General features: G+C 36.9%; 1 protein-coding gene across 1 annotated transcript in view; it reads right to left on the bottom strand.

Annotated features, from left to right (window-relative positions):
* Positions 1 to 17,745: 17,745 nt before the first annotated feature.
* HSPA4L (heat shock protein family A (Hsp70) member 4 like) overlaps positions 17,746 to 24,582 on the bottom strand; it is a 55,738-nt gene continuing 48,901 nt past the window's right edge. The window contains exon 20 of the mRNA XM_079919356.1: positions 17,746 to 23,263. Coding sequence (XP_079775482.1) covers positions 23,072 to 23,263 — 192 coding nt within the window. The 3' untranslated portion in view covers positions 17,746 to 23,071. The remainder of the gene's footprint in view (positions 23,264 to 24,582) is intronic.

Here is a 24,582-nt window from a genome sequence, read left to right on the forward strand (position 1 = left end):
GGAAGGTAGTCAAAGGTTTATAGCAATGAAGTGAATGCTTTATTAGGAAAAGGGTGACTTAAGCACATAGGAGAGCTTTGTGGCATTTAAGTTACCTTTCCCACACTTCTCTGTTCCCAGATTGGTCCTGGTTTTGAAGGCATCAACCTGTGTTCTTGGTGTGGGTTCCTAGTCCCAGAGGGAACAGAATAGACCTTGTTCTCAAAGAATTTTGATTGTCTGTTTTGATTTGTCTTCGGTTCCTTGACATATAGATGTTTGCCTTTGTTTTACCCAATGTGGAACTCTCTGGGTGGAGAATTAGCTCCATGGAAGGCATCCCTTAAACACATTGAGAGACAAATGAACGAACCACTGCCACAAGTGAACAAGATGCTGTGGCAAAAGATAACAGTTGGGACAAGCAATAGTTGCACAGTAGTCACACAACCTCAGAGGACAAACTGGGAATTAGATACTTTGGGGCAATAGGAACTTTCAGAATTTCCTTTGTATACCAGGGAATCTAAAAGGTTATCCACATGACCAGGGCAGAACACATACAAAATACTTGAGAAGACCCTAGCCTTTCAATATTGGTTGATCTTTAGTCTCAGCATAAGCAGGAAGTGAAGGCTAGAGTAGAGTTTTATATGGCCCAGCTAAATGTTGAAGGAGTGCCCTCAAATCTGAAAAAAGAGAAGAATCCTTTTTTATCTTGTTTCTTTTCTTGGCTCCAGCATCCAGAAATCTTTGTCAAAGCATTAGCTGAATACTAAGCTAAAGAAACATATACTTCTGAGAAAAAAGTATAGTCTTCACAAAAATAATTTAGAAAGTTTACTAAACAGTCAGTTACAACCCACCATGAGTAACAACAAATTCTGAGGAGGGGGTGGTGAGAGAATATTATTTCCAGAGATACCACATTATAATACTAACATGTCCAGTTTTCCACAAAAAATATGAGGAATGCAAAGAAACAAGGTATGGCCCATTCACAGGAAAAAAATTCACAGAAACTGCCCCAGTGTCTGAGGAAGCCCAGACATTGTACTTACTAGACAAAGACTTAAAATCAAATGTCTTAAATATGTCAAAGTGCTAAAGAGAACCATACACCAAGAACTAGAGAAAACCAGGAGAATGTTGAAATGTCTGAACAAATAGAGGATCTTAATATAGAAATTATAAAAAAGATTCAAATGAGAATTCAGTAAATAACGAAAATAAAATTTCACTAGAGTGTTTCAACAACAGATTTGAGCAGGGAGAAGAAAGAATCAGTTAACTTGAATAGGTCAATTGAAATTATCCAGTTTGAGGAGCAGAAAGAAAAAAGCATGAAGAAAAAGGAACAGAGGTTAAGAGACCTGTGGAACACTATCAAATATTCCAACATATACATAATGAAAGTTCCAAAAGTAGAGGAGAGAAAGGGACAGAAAGAATATTTGAAGAAATAATGGCTAAAAAGGTCCCATATTTGATGAAAGACATGAACCTTCACATCCAAGAAAGTCAACAAACTTCAAGAAGAATAAATTGAAAATGATCCACACTAAGACACATTATAAACAAACTATTGAAAAACAAAAACAAAGAGAAAACCTTGAAAGCAGCAAGAGAGAAGTGAATCACCACAAAGAAGGGATCCTCAATAAAATTATTTCTTATTAGAAACCATGGAGACCAGAAGATAGTATGGTGACATATTTAAAATACTGAGAGAAAAAAAAACAAAACAAAAGTGAAAACCCTGTAAACCAAGACTTCCATATCTGGCAAAACTATTCTTCAAAAATGGAGAAAAATGGGCTTCCCTGGTGGCGCAGTGGTTGAGAGTCCGCCTGCCGATGCAGGGGACACGGGTTTGTGCCCCGGTCCGGGAAGATCCCACATGCCGTGGAGCAGGTGGGCCCGTGAGCCATGGCCGCTGAGCCTGCACATCCAGAGCCTGTGCTCCGCAATGGGAGAGGCCACAACAGTTGCCAGAAGAGGCCCGCGTACTGCAAAAAAAAAACAAAGAAGACGTTCCCAGATAAACAAAATCTGAAGGAGTTTGTTGGTTATAGAACTGCCTAAAAGAAATGTTAAAGGGAATCCTTTGATTAAAAAATGAAAGGACAGGGACTTCCCTGGTGGTCCAGTGGGTAAGACTCTGTGCTCCCAATGTAGGGGGACTGGGTTCAATCCCTGGTCAGGGAACTAGATGCTGCATGCGTGCTGCAACTAAGAAGTTCGCATGCCACAACTAAGAACCAACGCAACCAAAATAAATGAATAAATAATTTTTTTTTTAAATGAAAGGACATTAGACAGTAATTTGGAGCATATGAAGAAATAAAGAATACTAGTAGGGATAATTACATAGTTAAGTATAAAATATAATGTATTTTTTTGTTAGTAAATTTTTTCCTATATAATTTAAAAGACAAATGAGGAAGTGATAATAATAAGCCTATATTAATGGACACACCATGTGTAAAGGTATAATTTGTGACAGGAACAACATAAGAAGAGATGGAGCTATAAAAGAGTAGATTTTTTTTTTTTTAAGAGTAGATTTTTTGTATACTGTTGAAGCTAAGTTGATAGTTATTGGAACTAGGTTGTTATAAGTGTAAGATATTAATTGTAATCGTTAGGGTAACCACTAGAAAAATGACTTAAACTATATATATTGAAAGGAAATGAGAGGAAGTAAAAACAGCATGCTATATAAAAATCCATTAAACACAAAAGGAGGCAGTAATAGAGGATAAAAATGATATGACATACAGCAAACAAATAGCAAAATGGCAGAAGTCCTTCCATATCAGTAATTGTTTTGAATGCAAATGAAGCTGAAAGGATTTTAAAAGATAATCAAGTATATACTGTCTATAAGAGACTCACTTTGGATTGAAGGAAACAAATAGGTTAAAAGTGGAAAGATGAGAAGATATTCCATGCAAACAGTAACCAAAAGAAAGGTGAGTGGCTATACTAATATGAGATGACATAGACTTTAAGTCTATGTCTGTAGTTATAGGAGGAAGGGGGATCAAGTTGGCACAGTAGGAGAACCTGGAGCTCACCTACCTCGCAAACATCAAAAATACATCTATATGTGACACAACTCTCACAGAAAACTAACTGGAAACTGGCAGATCTCCTATACAACCAAAGTTGCAAGAAAGATCTCCATGTAACTGGGTAGGACAAAAGAAAAAAAAAAAGGGCCTCAGGTTGGGACTGGTGCCCCTGGGAGGGGTCTGGAAGGAAAAGGAGGTCCACATGGATAGTTCCTCAGACTAGGGAGCCCCCTTGCCTACTGGTAAATCCACTGAGGCAGATAGAAGGGCTGGAGAAGCCTAGACTCTACTCAGGAGCAGTGTCACACGTGCTGGCTTGCTAACAATCAGGGTGGAAATAGACTTAACACTGTCAGCTGCCGCCTTGCTGCATTTCCCAATCTGAAGGGGTGAACACCCCCATCCCCCTCATTTCACACCACAGCCTGGCACAGATCAGGGCAAAGATTCAGTGTCTCTGCGTAGAGACAGACCAGGGTGCCTGGGGTGTGATCTCGGTGGAACCACAGAGAACATTGTCAGTGCACCTAGCGGGGTGGTTGGGCAAGCCAGGCAGACGCTGTCAGTGTGCACATGGGGTGGTACCACAAGGACACAGAGCAGCTAAGTGCCGAATCTCAGGCAGACAGGCCCTGGCAGAGGACTCATCTAGCCACGCAGAGACAGCCTGGAGGGCCTGGGGTGTGATTCACGGGGTGCTGAGGAGCTCTTTGTCAGCCTGTGCATGATGGTGGGCCCAGCCACAGCACACATTGTCAGCACATGCCCCGAGCAGCACCACAAGAATGTGCAGCAGCTAGGTGCTGAATCTCGGGTAGTCAGGCTCTGTGCAGTAGCATGTGGCAATTAGTTTCCCAGCAGGAGTGCCCCAGTTCTGCCCACTCTATACCACAGCTTCATGCCAGATCTGGGGCAGATGGGTTTTGGGAGAGGTCGGCCAGAGGCAACCCAGGTCTCAGGTGGCAGCATAGCTGCAGTGCCTCAATCCCCAGCCACAGCCTATTCCACACCACAGCCTTTCACTACATCTGGGATGAACACAATGGAAAAAGATGCTACCTTGGGCTGCTGAGCAGAACCATGGATGCCTGCACAGGCAGCGCATAGGGTCACTGTGACCACAGGGGCCTCGTCTGCTTCAGCAATCACCTCCTTTGGGGTAGGGCACACACTCGAGGACGGAGCCTGATTAAACCCAACCCTCAGGGCTTCTACTTCAACAACTGGGGAGTAGACCCTGCCCCCAGCAGGGTGGTGACAGCCACAGAACAAAGAGGAGGCCCTGCCTCACATCCAGCGCAAGCTTTGACCACCACAACAGCAGTCACACCCCCTCTCAAGGAGATAATGACCAGCACACATTGAAAAAGACATGGCTGGCATCATACCAAAACCAGCCCTTGCATCAAAAATATTGGACACACACAGTCTACACAGGGACTCTCCTACATAAAAACACCCCTTCAGAACCGTAGTGGGTAACTGTTTCTCCTAAATTAATAGAGACAGAGAAAGTTAAGTAAAATGAAAAAACAGAGGAACTACTCCCAATTAAAGGACAAGAGAAATTCCTTGAAAGAGAGGATTCTAAAGGCAGCAAGAGAAAAACAAGGAGTTACAAGGAAACCCCCAGTTCCCCTATCAGGTGAATCTTTTGCAGAAACATTGCAGGCCAGAAGGAATTGGTATGATATATTCAAATTACTGAAAGGGAAAAACATGCAACCTAGGATACTCTGCTCAGCAAGATTATCATTTAGAATAGAAGGGAAAATAATTTCTAAGACAAGCAAAAACAAAGAATTCAACAATGCTAAACCTACCCTAAAAGAAATATTGAACGATCTCTAAAAAAGAAACAAGAATCTAAAGAAAAGGGGGAAATCCCAGAAGGAAAGGCAAATATATGGTTGAAGATCACTTAAGCCATTAAGTGATCTTGCTAGTATTCCGTTGAGGATTTTTGCATCTATGTTCATCAGTGATATTGGCCTGTAGTTTTCTTTCTTTGTGACATCCTTGTCTGGTTTTGGTATCAGGGTGATGGTGGCCTTGTAGAATGAGTTTGGGAGTGTTCCTCCCTCTGCTATATTTTGGAAGAGTTTGAGAAGGATAGATGTTAGCTCTTCTCTAAAAGTTTGATAGAATTCGCCTGTGAAGCCGTCTGGTCCCGGGCTTTTGTTGCTTGGAAGATTTTTAATCACAGTTTCAATTTCAGTGCTTGTGATTTGTCTGTTCATATTTTCTATTTTTTCCTGATTCAGTCTTGGCAGGTTATGCATTTTTAAGAATTTGTCCATTTCTTCCAGGTTGTCCATTTTATTGGCATAGAGTTGCTTGTAAGATTTAAAAAAATCAAATTTTTTTTTTTTTTTTTTTTTTTTTTTTTTTTTTGCGGTACACGGGCCTCTCACTGTTGTGGCCTCTCCCGTTGAGGAGCACAGGCTCTGGACGCGCAGGTTCAGCGTCCATGGCTCACGGGCCTAGCTGCTCCATGGCATGTGGGATCTTCCCGGACCGGGGCACGAACCCGTGTCCCCTGCATTGACAGGCGGACTCTCAACCACTGCACCACCAGGGAAGCCCTCAAATAATTTTTGTAAAACATTATAACTACAAGTAGCACTAAAAGATAATCATGAAAACGTAAAATAGGACATTAAAATAAAAAAATATGAGGGAGGGGAGTACAAAAATGTAGATATTTTAGAATGTGTTTAACTTGTATGACTATCAGCTTAAAGCAAGCAGATATTGTTATGGGTTGGCATTCTTGAAATCCAGAGTAATCACCAATCAAAACCTTACAATAGATTCACAAAAAGAAAGGATCTTAAGCATATTATTGGGCTGACCAAAAAGTTCCTTTGTTCTTTTTCTTTTTAAATAAATTTATTTTAGTTATTTTATTTTTGGCTGCATTGGGTCTTCGTTGCTGCACGCAGGCTTTCTCTAGCTGCAGCGAGTGGGAGCTACTCCTCATTGTGGTGCACAGGCTTCTCATCACCTATGGTCTCTCTTGCTGCGGAGCACAGGCACCAGGCGCACGGGCTTCAGTAGCTGTGGCTCTTGGGCTCTAGAGCACAGGCTCAGCAGTTGTGGCACAAGGGCTTTGTTGCTCCAGGGCATGTGGGATATTCCCGGACCAGGGACCGAACCCGTGTCTCCTGCATTGGCAGGCGGACTCCCAACCACTGTGCCACCAGGGAAATCCCATTCCTTCAGTTTTTAAGTAAAAATAAAAGACATTTTTTATTTTCACCAGGAACGTTATTGAACAACATATTCACCATTTTGTTCTACTACCTTCTGCCATTTTTCACGCAACTTCATAATTCCATCTTCCCCAAATTTTTTTTTTTTTACATCTTTATTGGAGTATAATTGGTTTACAATGGTGTGTTAGTTTCTGCTTTATAACAAAGTGAATTAGTTATACATATACATATTGTTCCCATATCTCTTCCCTCTTGCGTCTCCCTCCCTTCCACCCTCCCACCCCTCTAGGTGGTCCCAGAGCACCGAGGTGATCTCCCTGTGCTATGCGGCTGCTTCCCACTAGCTATCTATTTTACGTTTGGTAGTGTATATATGTCCATGTCACACTCTCGCTTTGTCACAGCTTACCCTTCCTCCTCCCTATATCCTCAAGTCCATTCTCTAGTAGGTCTGTGTCTTTATTCCTGTCTTACCCCTAGGTTCTTCATGACATTTTTTTCCCTTAAATTCCATATATATGTGTTAGCATACGGTATTTGTCTTACTCTTTCTTACTTCACTCTGTATGACAGACAGAGTGAAGGTCCATCCACCTCATTACAAATAGCTCAATTTTGTTTCTTTTTATGGCTAATATTCCATTGTATATATGTGCCACATCTTCTTTACCCATTCATCTGATGATGGACACTTAGGTTGTTTCCATTTCTGGACTATTGTAAATAGAGCTGCAATGAACATTTTGGTACATGACTCTTTGAATTATGGTTTTCTCAGGGTATATGCCCAGTAGTGGGTTTGCTGGGTCATATGGTAGTTCTATTTGCATTTTTTTAAGGAACCTCCATACTGTTCTCCATAGTGGCTGTACCAATTCACTTTCCCACCAGCAGTGCAAGAGCGTTCCCTTTTCTCCACACCCTCTCCAGCATTTATTGTTTCTAGATTTTTTGATGATGGCCATTCTGACTGGTGTGAGATGATATCTCATTTTGATTTGCATTTCTCTAACGATTAATGATGTTGAGCATTCTTTCATGTGTTTGCTGGCAGTCTGTGTATCTTCTTTGGAGAAATGTCTGTTTAGGTCTTCTGCCCATTTTTGGATTGGGTTGTTTGTTTTTTTGTTATTGAGCTGCATGAGCTGCTTATAAATTTTGGAGATTAATCCTTTGTCAGTTGCCTCATTTGCAAATATTATCTCCCATTCTGATGGTTGTCTTTTGGTCTTGTTTATGGTTTCCTTTGCTGTGCAAAAGCTTTGAAGTTTCATTAGGTCCCATTTGTTTATTTTTGTTTTTATTTCCATTTCTCTAGGAGGTGGGTCAAAAAGGATCTTGCTGTGATTTATGTCATAGAGTGTTCTGCCTATGTTTTCCTCTAAGAGTTTGATAGTTTCTGGCCTTACATTTAGGTCTTTAATCCGTTTTGAGCTTATTTTTGTGTATGGTGTTAGGGAGTGATCTAATCTCATACTTTTACATGTAGCTGTCCAGTTTTCCCAGCACCACTTATTGAAGAGGCTGTCCTTTCTCCACTGTACATTCCTGCCTCCTTTATCAAAGATAAGATGACCATATGTGTGTGGGTTTATCTCTGGGCTTTCTATCCTGTTCCATTGATCTATTTTTCTGTTTTTGTGCCAGGACCATACTGTCTTGATTACTGTAGCTTTGTAGTATAGTCTGAAGTCAGGGAGCCTGATTCCTCCAGATCCATTTTTCGTTCTCAAGATTGCTTTGGCTATTCGGGGTATTTTGTGTTTCCATACAAATTGTAAAATTTTTTGTTCTATTCTGTGAAAAAATGCCAGTGGTAGTTTCATAGGGATTGCATTGAATCTGTAGATTGCTTTGGGTAGTAGACTCATTTTCACAATGTTGATTCTTCCAATCCAAGAACATGGTATATATCTCTCCATCTATTTGTATCATCTTTAATTTCTTTCATCAGTGTCATAATTTTCTGCATACAGGTTTTTTGTCTCCTTAGGTAGGTTTATTCCTAGATATTTTATTCTTTTTGTTGCAGTGGTAGATGGGAGTGTTTTCTTGATTTCACTTTCAGATGTTTCATCATTAGTGTATAGGACTGCCAGAGATTTCTGTGCATTAGTTTTGTATCCTGCTACTTTACCAAATTCATTGATTAGCTCTAGTAGTTTTCTGGTAGCATCTTTAGGATCCTCTATGTATAGTGTCATGTCATCTTCAAACAGTGACAGCTTTACTTCTTCTTTTCCGATTTGGATTCCTTTTATTTCCTTTTCTTCTCTGATTGCTCTGGCTAAAACTTCCAAAACTATGTTGAATAAGAGTGGTGAGAGTGGGCAACCTTGTCTTGTTCCTGATCTTAGTGGAAATGCTTTCAGTGTTTCACCATTGAGGACGATGTTGGCTGTGGGTTTGTCATATATGGCCTTTATTATGTTGAGGAAAGTTCCCTCTATGCCTACTTCCTGCAGGGTTTTTATCATAAATGGGTGTTGAATTTTGTCGAAAGCTTTGTCTGCATCTATTGAGATGATCATATGGTTTTTCTCCTTCAGTTTGTTAAGAATGTGTATCACGTTGGTTGATTTGCGTATATTGAAGAATCCTTGCATTCCTGGAATAAACTCCACTTGATCATGGTGTATGATCCTTTTAACGTGCTGTTTGTTGGATTCTGTTTGCTAGTATTCTGTTGAGGATTTTTGCATCTATGTTCATCAGTGATATTGGCCTGTGGTTTTCTTTCTTTGTGACATCCTTGTCTGGTTTTGGTATCAGGGTGATGGTGGCCTTGTAGAATGAGTTTGGGAGTGTTCCTCCCTCTGCTATATTTTGGAAGAGTTTGAGAAGGATAGGTGTTAGCTCTTCTCTAAAAGTTTGATAGAATTCGCCTGTGAAGCCATCTGGTCCCGGGCTTTTGTTGCTTGGAAGATTTTTAATCACAGTTTCGATTTCAGTGCTTGTGATTTGTCTGTTCATATTTTCTATTTTTTCCTGATTCAGTCTTGGCAGGTTGTGCTTTTCTAAGAATTTGTCCATTTCTTCCAGGTTGTCCATTTTATTGGCATAGAGTTGCTTGTAGTAATCTCTCATGATCTTTTGTGTTTCTGCAGTGTCAGTTGTTACTTCTCCTTTTTCATTTCTAATTCTATTGATTTGAGTCTTCTCCCTTTTTTCCTTGATGAGTCTGGCTAATGGCTTATCAATTTTGTTTATCTTCTCAAAGAACCAGTTTCTAGTTTTATTGATCTTTGCTATCGTTTCCTTCATTTCTTTTTCATTTATTTCTGATCTGATTTTTATGATTTCTTTCCTTCTACTAACTTTGGGCATTTTTTGTTCTTATTTCTCTAATTGCTTTAGGGGCAAGGTTAGGTTGTTTATTCGAGATGTATCCTGTTTCTTAAGGTAGGATTGTATTGCTATAAACTTCCCTCTTAGAACTGCTTTTGCTGCATCCCATAGGTTTTGGGTCGTCATGTCTCCATTGTCATTTGTTTCTAGGTATTTTTTTATTTCCTCTTTGATTTCTTCAGTGATTACTTTGTTATTAAGTAGTGTATTGTTTAGCCTCCATGTGTTTGTATTTTTTATAGGTCTTTTCCTGTAATTGATATCTAGTCTCATAGCATTGTGGTCAGAAAAGATACTTGATACAATTTCAGTTTTCTTAAATTTACCAAGGGTTGATTTCTGACCCAAGATATGATCTATCCTGGAGAATGTTCCATGAGAACTTGAGAAAAATGTGTATTCTGTTGTTTTTGGATGGAATGTCCTATAAATATCAATTAAGTTTATCTTGTTTAATGTATCATTTAAAGCTTGTGTTTCCTTATTTATTTTCATTTTGGATGATCTGTCTGTTGGTGAAAGTGGGGTGTTGAAGTCCCTTAGTATGAATGTGTTACTGTTGATTTCCCCTTTTATGGCTGTTAGTATTTGCCTTATGTATTGAGGTGCTCCTGTGTTGGGTGCATAAATATTTACAATTGTTATATCTTCTTCTTGGATCGATCCCTTGATCATTATGTAGTGTCCTTCTTTCTCTCTTCTAATAGTCTTATTTTAAAGTCTATTTTGTCTGATACGAGAATTGCTACTCCAGCTTTCTTTTGGTTTCCATTTGCATGGAATATCTTTTTCCATCCCCTTACTTTCAGTCTGTATGTGTCTCTAGGTCTGAAGTGGGTCTCTTGTAGACAGCATATATATGGGTCTTGTTTTTGTATCCATTCAGCTAATCTGTGTCTTTTGGTGGGAGCATTTAATCCATTTACATTTAAGGTAATTATCGATATGTATGTTCCTACTCCCATTTTCTTAATTGTTTTGGGTTCGTTATTGTAGGTCTTTTCCTTCTCTTATGTTTCTTGCCTAGAGAAGTTCCTTTAGCATTTGTTGTAAAGCTGGTTTGGTGGTGCTGAACTCTCTCAGCTTTTGCTTGTCTGTAGAGGTTTTAATTTCTCCATCAAATCTGAATGAGATCCTTGCTGGGTAGAGTAATCTTGGTTGCAGGTTTTTCTCCTTCATCACTTTCAATATGTCCTGCCAGTCCCTTCTAGCTTGCAGAGTTTCTGCTGAAAGATCAGGTGTTAACCTTATGGGGATTCCCTTGTGTGGTATTTGTTGTTTTTCCCTTGCTGCTTTTAATATGTTTTCTTTGTATTTAATTTTTGAGTATTTGATTAATATGTGTCTCAGCGTGTTTCTCCTTGGATTTATCCTGTATGGGACTTTCTGTGCTTCCTGGACTTGATTAACTATTTTCTTTCCGGTGTGCAGAGGCCGGTGTGATGTTGCACCAGCCTGAGGCGCGCTGTGTGTTCCCCCCGGGGAGTTGTCCCTGGATCCCAGGACCCTGGCAGTGGCGGGCTGCACAGGCTCCCCGGAAGCGGGGTGTAGATAGTGACCTGTGCTCGCACACAGGCTTCTTGGTGGCAGCAGCAGCAGCCTTAGCGTCTCTTGCCTGTCTCTGGGGTCCGCACTTTTAGCCGTGGCTCGCGCCCGTCTCTGGAGCTCCTTTAAGCAGCCTTTGTAATCCCTTCTCCTCACGCACCAGGAAACAAAGAGGAAAGAAAAAGTCTCTTGCCTCTTCGGCAGGTCCAGACTTTTTCCCGGACTCCCTCCCGGCCAGCCGTGGCACACTAACCCCCTGCAGGCCGTGTTCACGCTGCCAACCCCAGTCCTCTCTCGGCGCTCCGACTGAAGCCCGAGCCTCAGCTCCCAGCCCCGCGCGTCCCGGAGGGTGAGCAGACAAGCCTCTCGGGCTGGTGTCAGTCGGCACCGATACTCTGTGCGGGAATCTCACTGCTTTGCCCTCCGCACCCCTGTTGCTGTGCTCTCCTTTGCGGCTCCGAAGCTTTCCTGCTCTGCCACCCGCAGTCTCCGCCCGCGAAGGGGCTTCCTAGTGTGTGGAAACCTTTCCTCCTTCACGGCTCCCTCCCAGAGGTGCAGGTCCCATCCCTATCCTTTTGTCTCTGTTTATTCTTTTTTCTTTTACCCTACCCAGGTACGTGGGGGGTTTCTTGCCTTTTGGGAGGTCTGAGGTCTTCTGCCAGCATTCAGTAGGTGTTCTGTAGGAGTTGTTCCACGTGTAGATGTATTTCTGGTGTATCTGTGGGAGGAAGGTGATCTCCGCCTTCTAAAAAGTTTTGATACAAATATTGAATCATGAAGTTGTACACTGGAAACGAATACAGTGTTGCATTTTAATTATACCTCAGTTAAATGAACAAACCTGTAGTTTTGACTTTCACAGCTAAGTCTTTAGTCTACTTGGATTTGATTCTTCTTTATACTGTGACATAGTACTTAGTTGTGTTTTCCCCCATGTGGATGACAACTTTCCCCTGTACCTTTTAGTGAGAGTCTGACCTTTGTCCAATGTTCTATATTGTCACCAAATGAATGGTCTTTTTGTGGGCCCTCTATTCTGTTCCACTGCATTCCTGCACCAATATTACGCTACTTTAACTAAAGCTTAATAGCTTTATATGTATAATGCTGTAGCCAATACCCTGTTTTTATTTTTCTTTAAAAGTGTCTGCAGTTCTTGGCCTTTTGCATTTCAATATAAATATTAGCTTGTCATTCTCCAAAAGACACCTGCTGAGATTTTGACTAGACTTGCATTGCATTGAAATTGGAACTGTATTGAGTCTATGTAGCAATTTTGGGAGAACTGTCATTAACAAGATCAAGTCTTCCAATCTTTGAACATGGTATTTTTCTTCATTTAGGTCTACTATAATGTCTCAGTAATGTTTTATAATTTTTTCTATCTATGTAGATTATATAGAGACCTCTATATAGAGGTCCTTTTTTTTCCCCTGAAACGTTGATTTATCTTTTAATCTTTGTATTTTCCTGTTTTTACAGTATTTTTACAATGAGTATGTTACCTTTTAAAATTTTTATTTATTTATTTGAGGTATAGTTGCTGTCCAATATTCTATGTTTGAGATATACAACAGTGATTCATAATTTTAAAGGTTATACTCCATTTATAGTTATTATAAAATATTGGCTATATTTCCTGTGTTACACAATATGTCCCTGTAGTTTATTTATTTTATCCATAGTAGTTAGTTTGTACCTCTTAATCCCCAACCCATAACTTGCCCCTCCGCCCTTCAGTCTCTTCATGATAACTACTAGGTCGTTCTCTATATTTGTGAGTCTGTTTCTTTTTTGTTACATTCACTAGTTTAGTTTTTAGATTCTACTTATAAGTGATATCATACAGTATTTGTCTTTTTCTCAGCTATTTCACTTAGCATGATACCCTCCAAGTCCATCCAGGTTGTTGCAAATGCAACATTTCTTTTTTATGGCTGAGTAGTTTTCCATTGTATATATACACCACATCTTCTTTACCCATTCATCTGTTAATGGACATTCAGGTTGTTTCCATATCTTGGCAATTGTAAATAATGCTGTTATGAACACTGGGGTGCATGTATCTGTTCAAATTAATGTTTTCATATTTTTCATTTATATACCCAGTGTGGCATTGCTGGATTATATGGTAACTCTAAGTTTTTTAAGGAACCTCTATACTGTTTTCCATAGTGGCTATACCAATTTACATTCCCACCAACAGTGCAACTGTTCTCCACACCCTCTCTAGCATTTGTTATTTGTAGAGTTTTTTTATGATGGCCATTCTGACTGGTGTGAGGTTGCTACCTTATTGTAGTTTTGATTTGCATTTCTCTAATAATTTGTGATGTTGAGCATCTTTTTCATGTGTCTATCGGCCATCTGTATGTCTTCTTTGGAGAAATGTGTATTTAGATCTTCTGCCCATTTTTTGATTGGGTTGTTTGTTTTTTGATATTGAGCTGTATGAGCTGTTTGTATGTTTTGGAGATTAATCCCTTGTCAGTTGCTTCATTTACAAATATTTTCTCCCATTCTGAGGGTTCTCCCATTCTGAGGGTTGTGTGTCTTGTTCATGGTTTTCTTTGCTGTGCAAAAGCTTTTAAGTTTCATTAGGTCCCACTTGTTTACTTTTGTTATTTTCATTTCTCTAGGAGGTGGGTCAAAAAAGATCTTGCTGCTATTTATGTCAAAGAGTGTTCCGCCTATGTTTTCCTCTAAGGGCTTTATAGTGTCCAGCCTTACATTTAGGTCTTTAATCCATTTTGAGTTTATTTTTGTATATGGCATTAGGGAGTATTCTGATTTCATTCTTTTACATGTAGCTATCCAGTTTTCCCAGCACCACTTATTGAAGAAACTTTTCTCCATTGTATATTCTTGCCTCCTTTGTTATAGATTAGGTGACCATAGGTGCATGGGTTTATCTCTGGGCTTTCTATCCTGTTCCATTGATCTATATTTGTTTTTGTACCAGTACCATACTGTCTTGATTACTGTAGCTTTGTAATATAGCCTGAAGTCAGGGAGCCTGATTCCTCCAGCTCCATTTTTCTTTCTCAAGACTGCTTTGGCTATTCGGGGTCTTTTGTGTTTCCATACAAACTGTAAAATTTTTTGTTCTAATTCTGTGAAAAAATGCCATTGGTAATTTGATAGGGATTTCACTGAATCTGTAGATTGCTTTGGGTAGTATAGTCATTTTTACAATATTGGTTCTTTCCTGGGCTCTCTACTCTGTTCCATTGATTACTGTAGCTTTGTGGTACAGTTTGAAATCAGTGACTGTGCTACCTCCAAGTTTGTTCTTCTGTCTCAAGATTGCTTTGGCTATTCGGGGTCTTTTGTGTTTCCATATAAATTTGAAAATTATTTGTTCTAGTTCTGTGAAAAATGCCCTTGCTATTTGATATGGATGGCATTGAATCTGTAGATTACCTTGAGTAGTATGGTCGCTTAAATTATATTAATTCTTCCAGTCCATGAACACATTATCCCTTTCCATCTGTTTGTTTTGTCCTCAGTTTATTTCATCAGTGTTTTATAGTTTTCTGAGTTCAGGTCTTTTACTACCTTAGGTAGGTTTTATTCCCAGGTATTGTATTCTTTCTGATGGGATTGTAAGTGGGATTATGGGTAAATTTTTAACTCAATCAATCTCTTTAATGCTTATGTTTGTTTTCCTTGATTAACTTTGGCAGAGGCTTGTCTGTTTTTAAAAATATGATTTTCAGGGCTTCCCTGGTAGCACAGTGGTTGAGAGTCCGCCTGCTGATGCAAGGGACATGGGTTCATGCCCCGGTCCGGAAAGATCCCACATGCCGCCGAGCGGCTGGGCCCGTGAGCCATGGCCACTGAGCCTGTGCGTCCGGAGCCTGTGCTCCGCAACGGGAGAGGCCACAACAGTGAGAGGCCCACGTACCGCCTCTCTCTATATATATTATATATATAATTATATATATATATATAATAATATATATATATATAATAATATATATATTACTTTCAGATACATGTTTTCATTCTTTATTCCATTTACTATTGATTTCAGCTCTTATTTCCTTCTTTACCTTTTAATTTTCTTCAGGTTCATTTTGCTGTTACCTACCTTTTTACTGGTATTCTTAAGCCATTACATCTTTTACATCATTTTAAGTAATATGCATTAAAGCATACAGGCATACCTCAGAGATGTTGCAGGTTCAGTTCCACACCATGGTAATAAAGTGAATATGACAAAGTGAGTTTCACACATTTTTTGATTTTCCAGTGCCTGTAAGTTATCTTTGGGACCTCCCCAGCAGTTCAGTGGTTAAGACTCATGCGTCCACTGCAGGGGGCACAGGTTTGATCCCTGGTCGGGGAACTAAGATCCTGAATGCCATGCTTGGTGCAGAAATAAAATAAATAAATTAAATAAATGAACAAATAAAAATAAAGTTATGTTTACCCTATACTGTAGTCTGTTAAGTGTGCAATACCATTAAGTCAAAAAAATACATACATACCTTATGTAAAAAGTACTTGATTGCTAAAAAATACCTACCATCCTGTGACAACACACGGTTGCCATAAAGCTTCAATTTGTAAAAAAAAACAGTAAAATGAGGTATGCCTGTATAAAATTCTAAATTAGTGCTTCAGCTGCAAGTTACCAAGTTGCATTTTATATGCAGGTTCATTGACTTAAAGATTGCTGAGTGCTTATTATGTGCATGCTCATGTACTGCAATGAGAGAAAGAGTAGGTCCAAAAGAGATTGAGGTTTAAGGGGTACAGCTGCCATTTAAAGCAGTTTATATTGTCATTCAAGTAGAAGTATGTTCTGATTTTCAACAGGATTTGACTTTTCTATAAGTTCATTTTTTTTCAATTCAAGCATATGGAATTTCTTTTGGCTATGGTGTCATGTTTACTAAATATTACATATTTATGTAAAATAGTTTTACCTGATAGCTGAGTGACAGTTCATATAATTATATTAGATCTAGGTTTTAAAGTTCTATTCATTTGTTTATACTTATAGCCTACTACCAGTTATCACTGATACTGTGGGCCTAAACTTCTTTTCGTAGTTGTCAAATTGCTTTATATATTTAGAGGCTGTTGTTTCAGAGTTACATTTCTGGTGAATTGCTCTACCATTATTAAAACTCTGTATACCAATACTCCCCCCTTTTTTTCCCCACTGTAAAGGCAACTTAATCTGATTAATAAGTTTCTTTTGATTGGCATTTTTTCATTAATTTACTTTCAACTATTACATCATTATGTTTAAGAAGTGTATTTGTAAACACTACATGTAGTTCTTAAACTGCTAAGTTTATGGTACTTACGTTGTCATAACTAGTGATATTTGGACTTCTATTTTATTTCTCTTTGTTCTTTGCTTCTCGTTGCCTTCAACAGGGTTAATTTTCTTTACTACAAATTCCTAGTTATTTGTTCTTAATTTAACGTGAATCTTGTTATGTCTAAAACGAATACACAAATCCTTTTCAGTGAGGTTAAACAGGAGACCAAATATAATTGTGAAGAAAAGTAAGGAAATGCTGCTCAACAGAACTGCTTCAAATTGCCTTTTGGCATTTGCAGGATGCATGAACCATCCTGAACCGATTTCTTTACCTTTCAGCAGAGGGGAGAGCTTGAGGATAAAGTATTAGGAGGTACTTACAGTCAACGGACATTCCTTCTTCACCTCGGGAAGGTTATCAACTCTTTGCTGTTTAATCACTAGGGATTGTGGGTTAAAAAAAAAAAAGAGCAAAATCCTCTCCAGTTCTTCCCCAAATCAGGATAAGATGAACAGGAATGAACTGCCAAGTGTTCAGCCTTCTAGACTTTGAAAGTACTCATTTCCATTTCATTGGAAAGTTAAATGGGGGTATAAATATTTTTCTGAGTTGAGGATTTATTATCCTTCTTATTCTCACAAATTGTTCAAGCACTAGAAGATTAAGCACCAAATGCTGTAATCTAGACCAGGGGACCTCAGTTGTTTCCTTATCCCAACATGCTATTTGACACATGTTCAACTGGAATAGCAATTCTCAAAAAGAGGTCAGGAGAAACTTGGGCAGGGAGCTCCTCTTTGTGTACTGAAAATTTCTGAAGTCTAGTTCATTTATCGCTAGATTTTCTCTTCTAATATAAAGTTAAGTTATTCGCTGACAACACAGTATTAGCAAACTACTATTGTAGTTTTCAGAATCGATATCATTTGATGGTTTAAAAAGTTTGTCAATTTACTCAGAACCCTCACTGCCAAGCAAATTTATGTAAATGACTCTGATGACCTGTCCACAAACCACCAAGTCAGTGAAGTTCAGTATGTGAACATTAAGCCTCAGGTGTGTAAAACTCATGGTTCAAAGAGTAAGTAGATAAATATATTTATAATTACATAACTTCTTGACAATGTGCACTTGCCATCCAAAACTGAAATGCATTTATCAATTGCTATTTGTTCACTAGTATGAAGATGCCATTTTATATATATAATGTTTTATATACTTTGATTCTGTGAAATGTAAACATTTTAAATGTGAACCAAAATTGTATGCCACATATATATTAGCATCATATATAATAACATTACCGACTTAACATTACAAACCATTCTCAAGTCTGCTTATTGAAACTAAGGGTCTGTTATATGCAGTTTATAGACACATCACACTTCATTATGATTTTCTGCTTTGCACTGGTCAATCTGTGCTAAAAACAAACTGGGAAATTGAGAAATCAAATGCAGTAGTTTTCTTTAAAAAAAAAAAAAAGCTAGTAGGTACTAAACTGCCAGAAGGTATTTTATACTAATGACTGGAGTCGGAGTCACTATGTGTATAAATTATTTTAATAATGGTTGGAGAAAGGAAAAATGACTTGGATGCCATTTTAGTACTAAACAATTCAGTAACTTCATTAAAAATTTGCTTCTATATTAAACAACAATGGCTTCATCCTGCCAAATATAACATTTTTTAATTTTAATGTGAGTCTCCTTCCAAGACACTAAGCCATAAAAGTATTATTTCAGGTGAAGAAACCACAACACTTTAATGTTTCCTTTGCTTAGCTCTCCATTTCTAATTACATTTTTACATCTACATTCTGGGTGGGTCCATAAGATTTCAAGAGCATGTTAACTCAAGGTCTTGGAAGCAAAAAATTTAAGAAATTCTGAAAAACAGCAAGAAGGATGCACAAAACATGTACGTAATCAGAAAGCAGCAAAGAATTGAAGTTGTCTGATCTTTAACAACTGTTTTGAATTTCTGACCCTTTTTGTTACATTGATATCTGGATTAAAAACGAGGGACGTTGGTTACTTAATACACAGTACTCACAAAATTGACCTCTTTTGGTCTAGAACTACTTAAAAGTATTCAAAGGCCAGAATATGAAAAATCTATTAAGCCTTATTAAATTTTAGAGAAATTACATATGGAAACTTATAACATGGCTTTTCAAGTATAAATTTAAGAGTCAAAAAATTCTTAACAGTAAGATTTGGTTTTAAAGTAAAAAGACAGGTAATAAAATTAGCCATCAAAGTGATCGTAAAAGTATTTTTTTAAATCCATGAAATAAAAGGCTTAAAGAATAATCCAAAATAAAACAAAATGTAATTGAGAGAAATATAATGATTATTTAAGAGTCCAGAACTGAGAGATAAAACAAGGTAACTGGAAAGACTAAGATAATTTCCACTTATAGTGTAATATACTATAATGCAATTAAACTATCTAAAACATGTTGAAGTTCACTAATCTCTTTATAGGATGGGTAATCAATACACTTCCCTAATACTCATCATGTGACCTAGGACATGACAGTAAATTAGAGATTCCAAAGCAAAGATCATTACCATTTATTTTTGTTGCTGTTGTTGATATGGATTTTGACCTGCCTGACAGACTAAGTCAAATGTTCGTGATTCAATTATTAGTTTTCTTTCTTTGACTTGAAAGCTCCAAGTTATTTCATAATGTATCTGAACAGACATGCCTTTTGTTTTAATGCTTACTCGAACAATATGCTAGAGGTACCCCTAGAGATCTGGAAGGTGAAAGAGCCATTACCACTTATAGGTACTGACTACTGCCATAGACATTTAGGGGTTTTTCTTCTAAGCAGTTTGTTAATATTCTAAAAATTCCAGGTACCCTGTTATTGTATGAAACAATCACCCTTGAATTTAACAAGGGAAAAAAACTTAAGACATCTAGCTATATTATAAACCCAGAGCTGTCTGGTTAAGAAACATGGAAGAATATTAATTTTAGTTTATTGTGTATTAGAGATGTGAAAGTAAAATAACTAAAGCTTTTGTTTTGGTTAAAGACCTGGTCTTGATCTGCATTAAATCTTATTACTTTTTATCAAAAGAAAAGATTATGTGCTTCCTGGAAGTTGTCTTAAAATTATACTTTGGCTTAACCTTGACAAAAAAAAAAAAAGGTAGTTTTAAAACTGTTTTCTCTTTTTTGATCAAAAAGTCTGTCTCTTCTGAAACTGACTAAGAAGATTAGTTTGGTAAATGACTGATAGTTATAAAACATACTGTAGTTAAGAGGATAATAAAACATTAGAATCAGACTTTATAAGCATCCTGACACCTGTGTCATTTGAAAAGATATCAGTGGCTGACTTTAATCAATGCCATCAGATTTTAAATACTGAGGTATCAATACAATCAGATATGCCTCTCATTAAGTTTTACAGAATCCACTATCACAAAACCAAATTCCACTTAGAAGTTCTGAAGTCTAACCACAAAATAACATCTACTTTAGAACTGAAGTTTTTTTGTTGTCAGATTCTAAAAGTTGAGAAAGATGAAGTTATATTTGTCTATCACTTCTAAATCTATGACATGTAAAGTTAATGCCAAGACTTTAATTGTTGTGGACTACCAAATACCAACTATTAAAAACAAAACAAAATCCTAATGGGAATGTTTGTAGGCTTAGTTTTACAATTCAAATTTATGAAAACAGAGGGATGGTTAAATCTGTTTTGGGTCAATTGATCACTGTATTCAAATGTCTATTATCTTTAAATATAGTCTTTCAAAACAGTTGCATCTGTGCTAATTTGGATAAACTGTTTTAACATATCACTTTATTATATTGATAATTGATCCCCAAAATTCACTTTAAAGATTTCTAGCTAGGAAATATAATCATAAGTATACTAAAAATTGACCCCCCAAAGTCTAAGAAATCTTTATTGCTTCTTAAAGTCTAATTTTTACCTTTTTAAAATTGAGATTATCTGTTATTCCAATAGCCTCATTCTTTGGTGTGCTGTTTGTATTGATAGTTGTTTTAAAACTTAAGTATTCTGTATATTGCTAAGGAATTAAAACATCACAGACTTTCTTTTGTTACATTATTTAGCAATCTGTTTTTAAAATCACCATGCGATTGGCTATCAGGAGTTGATTTCTAAAACCAAATAATTTATACTTTTCCAGAGTCGTAGTGTATTAGATTAATACATTAAATTAATCATTTCCTATTAATCCTATTAATCATTTCCTACATACTTAGTTCTTATTTGTTTACTACAGGAATACATCCTATTTTGCAATGTATTTTTAAAAATAACGTCTAAAATAGTGGCTTTTTATTTTGAAAAAAGGTCTTTAATTTTTCATCTAAGCACTGCATATTTCATACAGATTAAAATTAAACTGAACCCATGCCTTCTACCCAAAACTATATTGAGAACATTTTCTCTTTTATTACTGTATTCAATAAATAATTATAAGGTTAAGGGCTTTTGAAAATCATTTAAGTTGAATAAATGGGTAGGAAAAGTATACATATTATCTTTGGATATATTTAACTTATTAAATGAAGTGTTACATAACTGCAGGAATTGGAATGTTATAATTCTGACTAAAACACAGAACTATATAAACTGACTTATGGAACTGGAAAATGTCAGGATGTACTACACAATTCAGATGCAGAAAGCTTTGTTCCCATATATTCCCAATTAGTTTTGGAGGTACAGCTCCTAACAAAGTGGGTGGAGATTTTCTTCTTAAAAAGCTGTGAATGCCCTATGTGTACTGTTATATATTCCCTTTCATAACTTTTATGCTCTTACTGAAGTGAACCTATATATTCAACATACAAACGAAAAGTAACAAACATGCTTTTAAAAAAATGTATTATTTCATCATTACTAATGTATATAATTACTTCATTAGTTTGAAAACATTAAAAAATATATTGGGTCTATATGATTTTTTAATGCAAAAAAGGGACATCTCCCTCAAAAATGATGAATAAAAATCCCTGCAAAATGCACTGCTCCATACTTTCCTTTCAGTGCAGACTACACTGTAGAAACAGAATCTCTCTTAGAGAACTAGTTGTGAGAAGTAACGACTATCCCTAAAGATATTAAACTCTCAATTTTTATTACTTAAGAAAAGTCCATATTAATTTGTTTTTAATCCTTAATATAAAGATGATGTAGCTTTGGGGAAAACTGAGCCTTTCAAAATTTTAACCTATGTCAATCTAGTTGATTGGCATTAAGAACACAAGTGCCCATGCATTGTCTATGCTTCTTTTTCTTGTAGGTTGAAAAGTCATTTCATTCTGCTCCCATATCAAGCTTCTGCACAGAACTGAACAGTGTGAACAAGTCTGGTGATGAAGCACAGATTAAGTCTTTAAAATATCTTAATTTCACAGCCCTTCAACACATATAATTTATATATGAAGCACCAAAACTGGAGCCAAGGTCTGAACAGGTATTGTAACAGCAGGAACTATAATTTAATCACATCATATCATATTACACTATGTAACATTCTATATTTTGCCTGTTGATGTGTAACACAGTTAAGTTTATTACAAGCAGTATTTCCTAAGACCTATGGTATAAGTGCTTCTTTTCAAGTATTACTGCTTATTTAGTGTTTATATGTTAACATTAAGTAAATCAGTGATAAATGTATACAATGCAATACACATTGTGCCGTTTCTCCCTGCCCTCTGTTAACATATTAACAAAATCAACTAAGAAGACCAAAACAACTATTAAAACTAAAACAAGGTTATCAACATCACAGATGCATGTCTGAGTAGGTCAACAGCATTTTCCCCTTAACATGAAGGTATTTTCATCAAAAATGCTTCATCATTTTTGGGCCAGCATCACTTTAGCAGCAACTGGTCTTCAGGACAAGTAGATCAGAAGTTTCAAGCGCTAAAGACACTGAATTACTCTAAGAAACATCAATCCACATGACTAATGAAAAGAAGCTAACTGCTGGTGTCACCTTAACATAAAATTGTGCATTTTCCTTTTCAATGTGTGATTTAGTTCATTTATATGATGAAAACAAAGTTTTGAAGTTCTCATGGCACACCAACGAGATGGACTAATTTGTCAAGGAACCTCTTATTTGTTTTAATATTTAAATTATAACAATACCATAACTAGAAAAAGGTCAGTGACTTGGTGGCTTTAAACCACATCAGTGTCAATATTTGTTTTTCAAAATAATGATGCAATTAAATCTATGCTTCTGCAACAGTAGCACAATACAGTATCCTTTCCTGAATAAAGGAGCTGAGGTTTATCCAAGTAGAAGCTTTAAATAAGGTTGCCAGCTACTTATCAATCTTGCATGTTTGACATAAAATATATTAGGAAAGCTTAAACTGACTTGTTAATGTATATTCAGCTAAATCTTCACATTAAGCAGCAATGGAAATGAACAAGAGGTGAACTCAATATAAAACACTTTTCAAAACTACTCCAAAAAACAAATGACAAAAAGTGGTTAAGAACAACTAAATGTCTGTTGTGTGTACCAGATGTAAAAGAAGAATGGACCCTGTGGTTACTTGCACTGTTTGAATTACGTGAAGGTGAAATTAAGACTTAGTCCACTTCCATCTCTCCAGAAGATTTAGTATGCTGTGTGCTGTCTTTTGTTGTATCTGGTTTAGTTTCAGTCCCACTCTGTCCATCCACTGGTCCGTTGTGTTCACTATTAGCTTTTGCCTTGTCTTCAGCAACCTCTACTTTTGGTTTGGGCTTATAAATGATGGGGTTACAGAAATGATCCAGTTCCTAAAGACATGAAGAAAATTGATTATATTAAAAATATTATGTAACAAGTTACCATTAACATTCTAAAGTCCACATTAACTTTCTAAATTTCCACATAATTCCACATTCCTGAATAGCTGTTGGCTCAGCTAGATAACCAACTAATTCTTAAACTACCGATTTACCTTCTCAGCTAGTGTTTGTCAGGGGTGATAAGAAACTATTCAGTCTTTAATAATATATTCTGTATTTACTGTTCCTAAAATTTTTTCCTCATAATTTGAATACAGTGTATTTTGGCAGGAATCGTTTTTATTTTATTTATTTTTTTGGCTGCACTGTGCAGCATGCGACATCTTAGCTTCCCGACCAGGGATTGAACCTGGGCTCTTGGCAGTGAGAGCGCGGAGTCCTCACCACTGGTCCGCCAGGGAATTCCCAGGAATAAATTTTAATTCATTCCTTTAAATTATGCCGAGAGCTCTGTTATGAAAATTACATCATGTAATACCTATTGCATAAATTAAAATTTCTCAACATTTACAAAAAACAGTTTTAATAAATGGAATTATATAAATATACACACTGACTTCATTTACTTTCTGAAAACAGCTCAGTAGCCTTTTCTGTTGAAGGAAAAATAAGCCATGAAAGTAAATTCAACTTAATAATTTAAAAGAGATATATTTTCCATATCCTTGCTTTTTCTACACAGAAATAAAAGACCATTTCAGATAAAGCTACTGAAAACACTTTAAGTTCTTTCAAGACCAGTGTCACAGATATTGGGATAGGGACGGAAACATAGAAAGTAACATCCTTGGAGAGTGCTTTAGTGCAAACTGTTCTTATCACACTCTGCATCTCATCTGATTAGGAGTAAATTACTGTAGATTCTTTGTCAAACTTTCTCAAAAGGAAAATACTCTTATTTTATGATTTTAAAAAATACCCATTTTGGTACAGGAAAAGTTGCTCAACATCACTAATCATCAGAAAAATGCAAATCAAAATCACAATGACATATCTCACACATGTCAGAATGGCTATCATCAAAAAGAATACAAATAACAAATTTTGGCAAGGATATAGGGAAAAGGGAACTTTAGGTACACGTCTGGTGGAAATGCAAATTGGTACAGCCATTATAGAAAACAGTATGGGGGTTCCTCAAAAAGCTAAAAATAGAATTACCATATGATTCAGCAATTCTACTTCTGGGTAAATATCCAGAAAAAATGAAACTACTAATTTGAAAAGATACATGCACCCTAATGTTCCTAAGCAGCATTATTTACAATAGCCAAGATAAGAAGCAACCTAAGTGTCCATCAACAGAT

This window comes from Stenella coeruleoalba, assembly GCF_951394435.1.
Source record: "Stenella coeruleoalba genome assembly, chromosome: 4".
Classification (NCBI taxonomy): domain Eukaryota; kingdom Metazoa; phylum Chordata; class Mammalia; order Artiodactyla; family Delphinidae; genus Stenella; species Stenella coeruleoalba.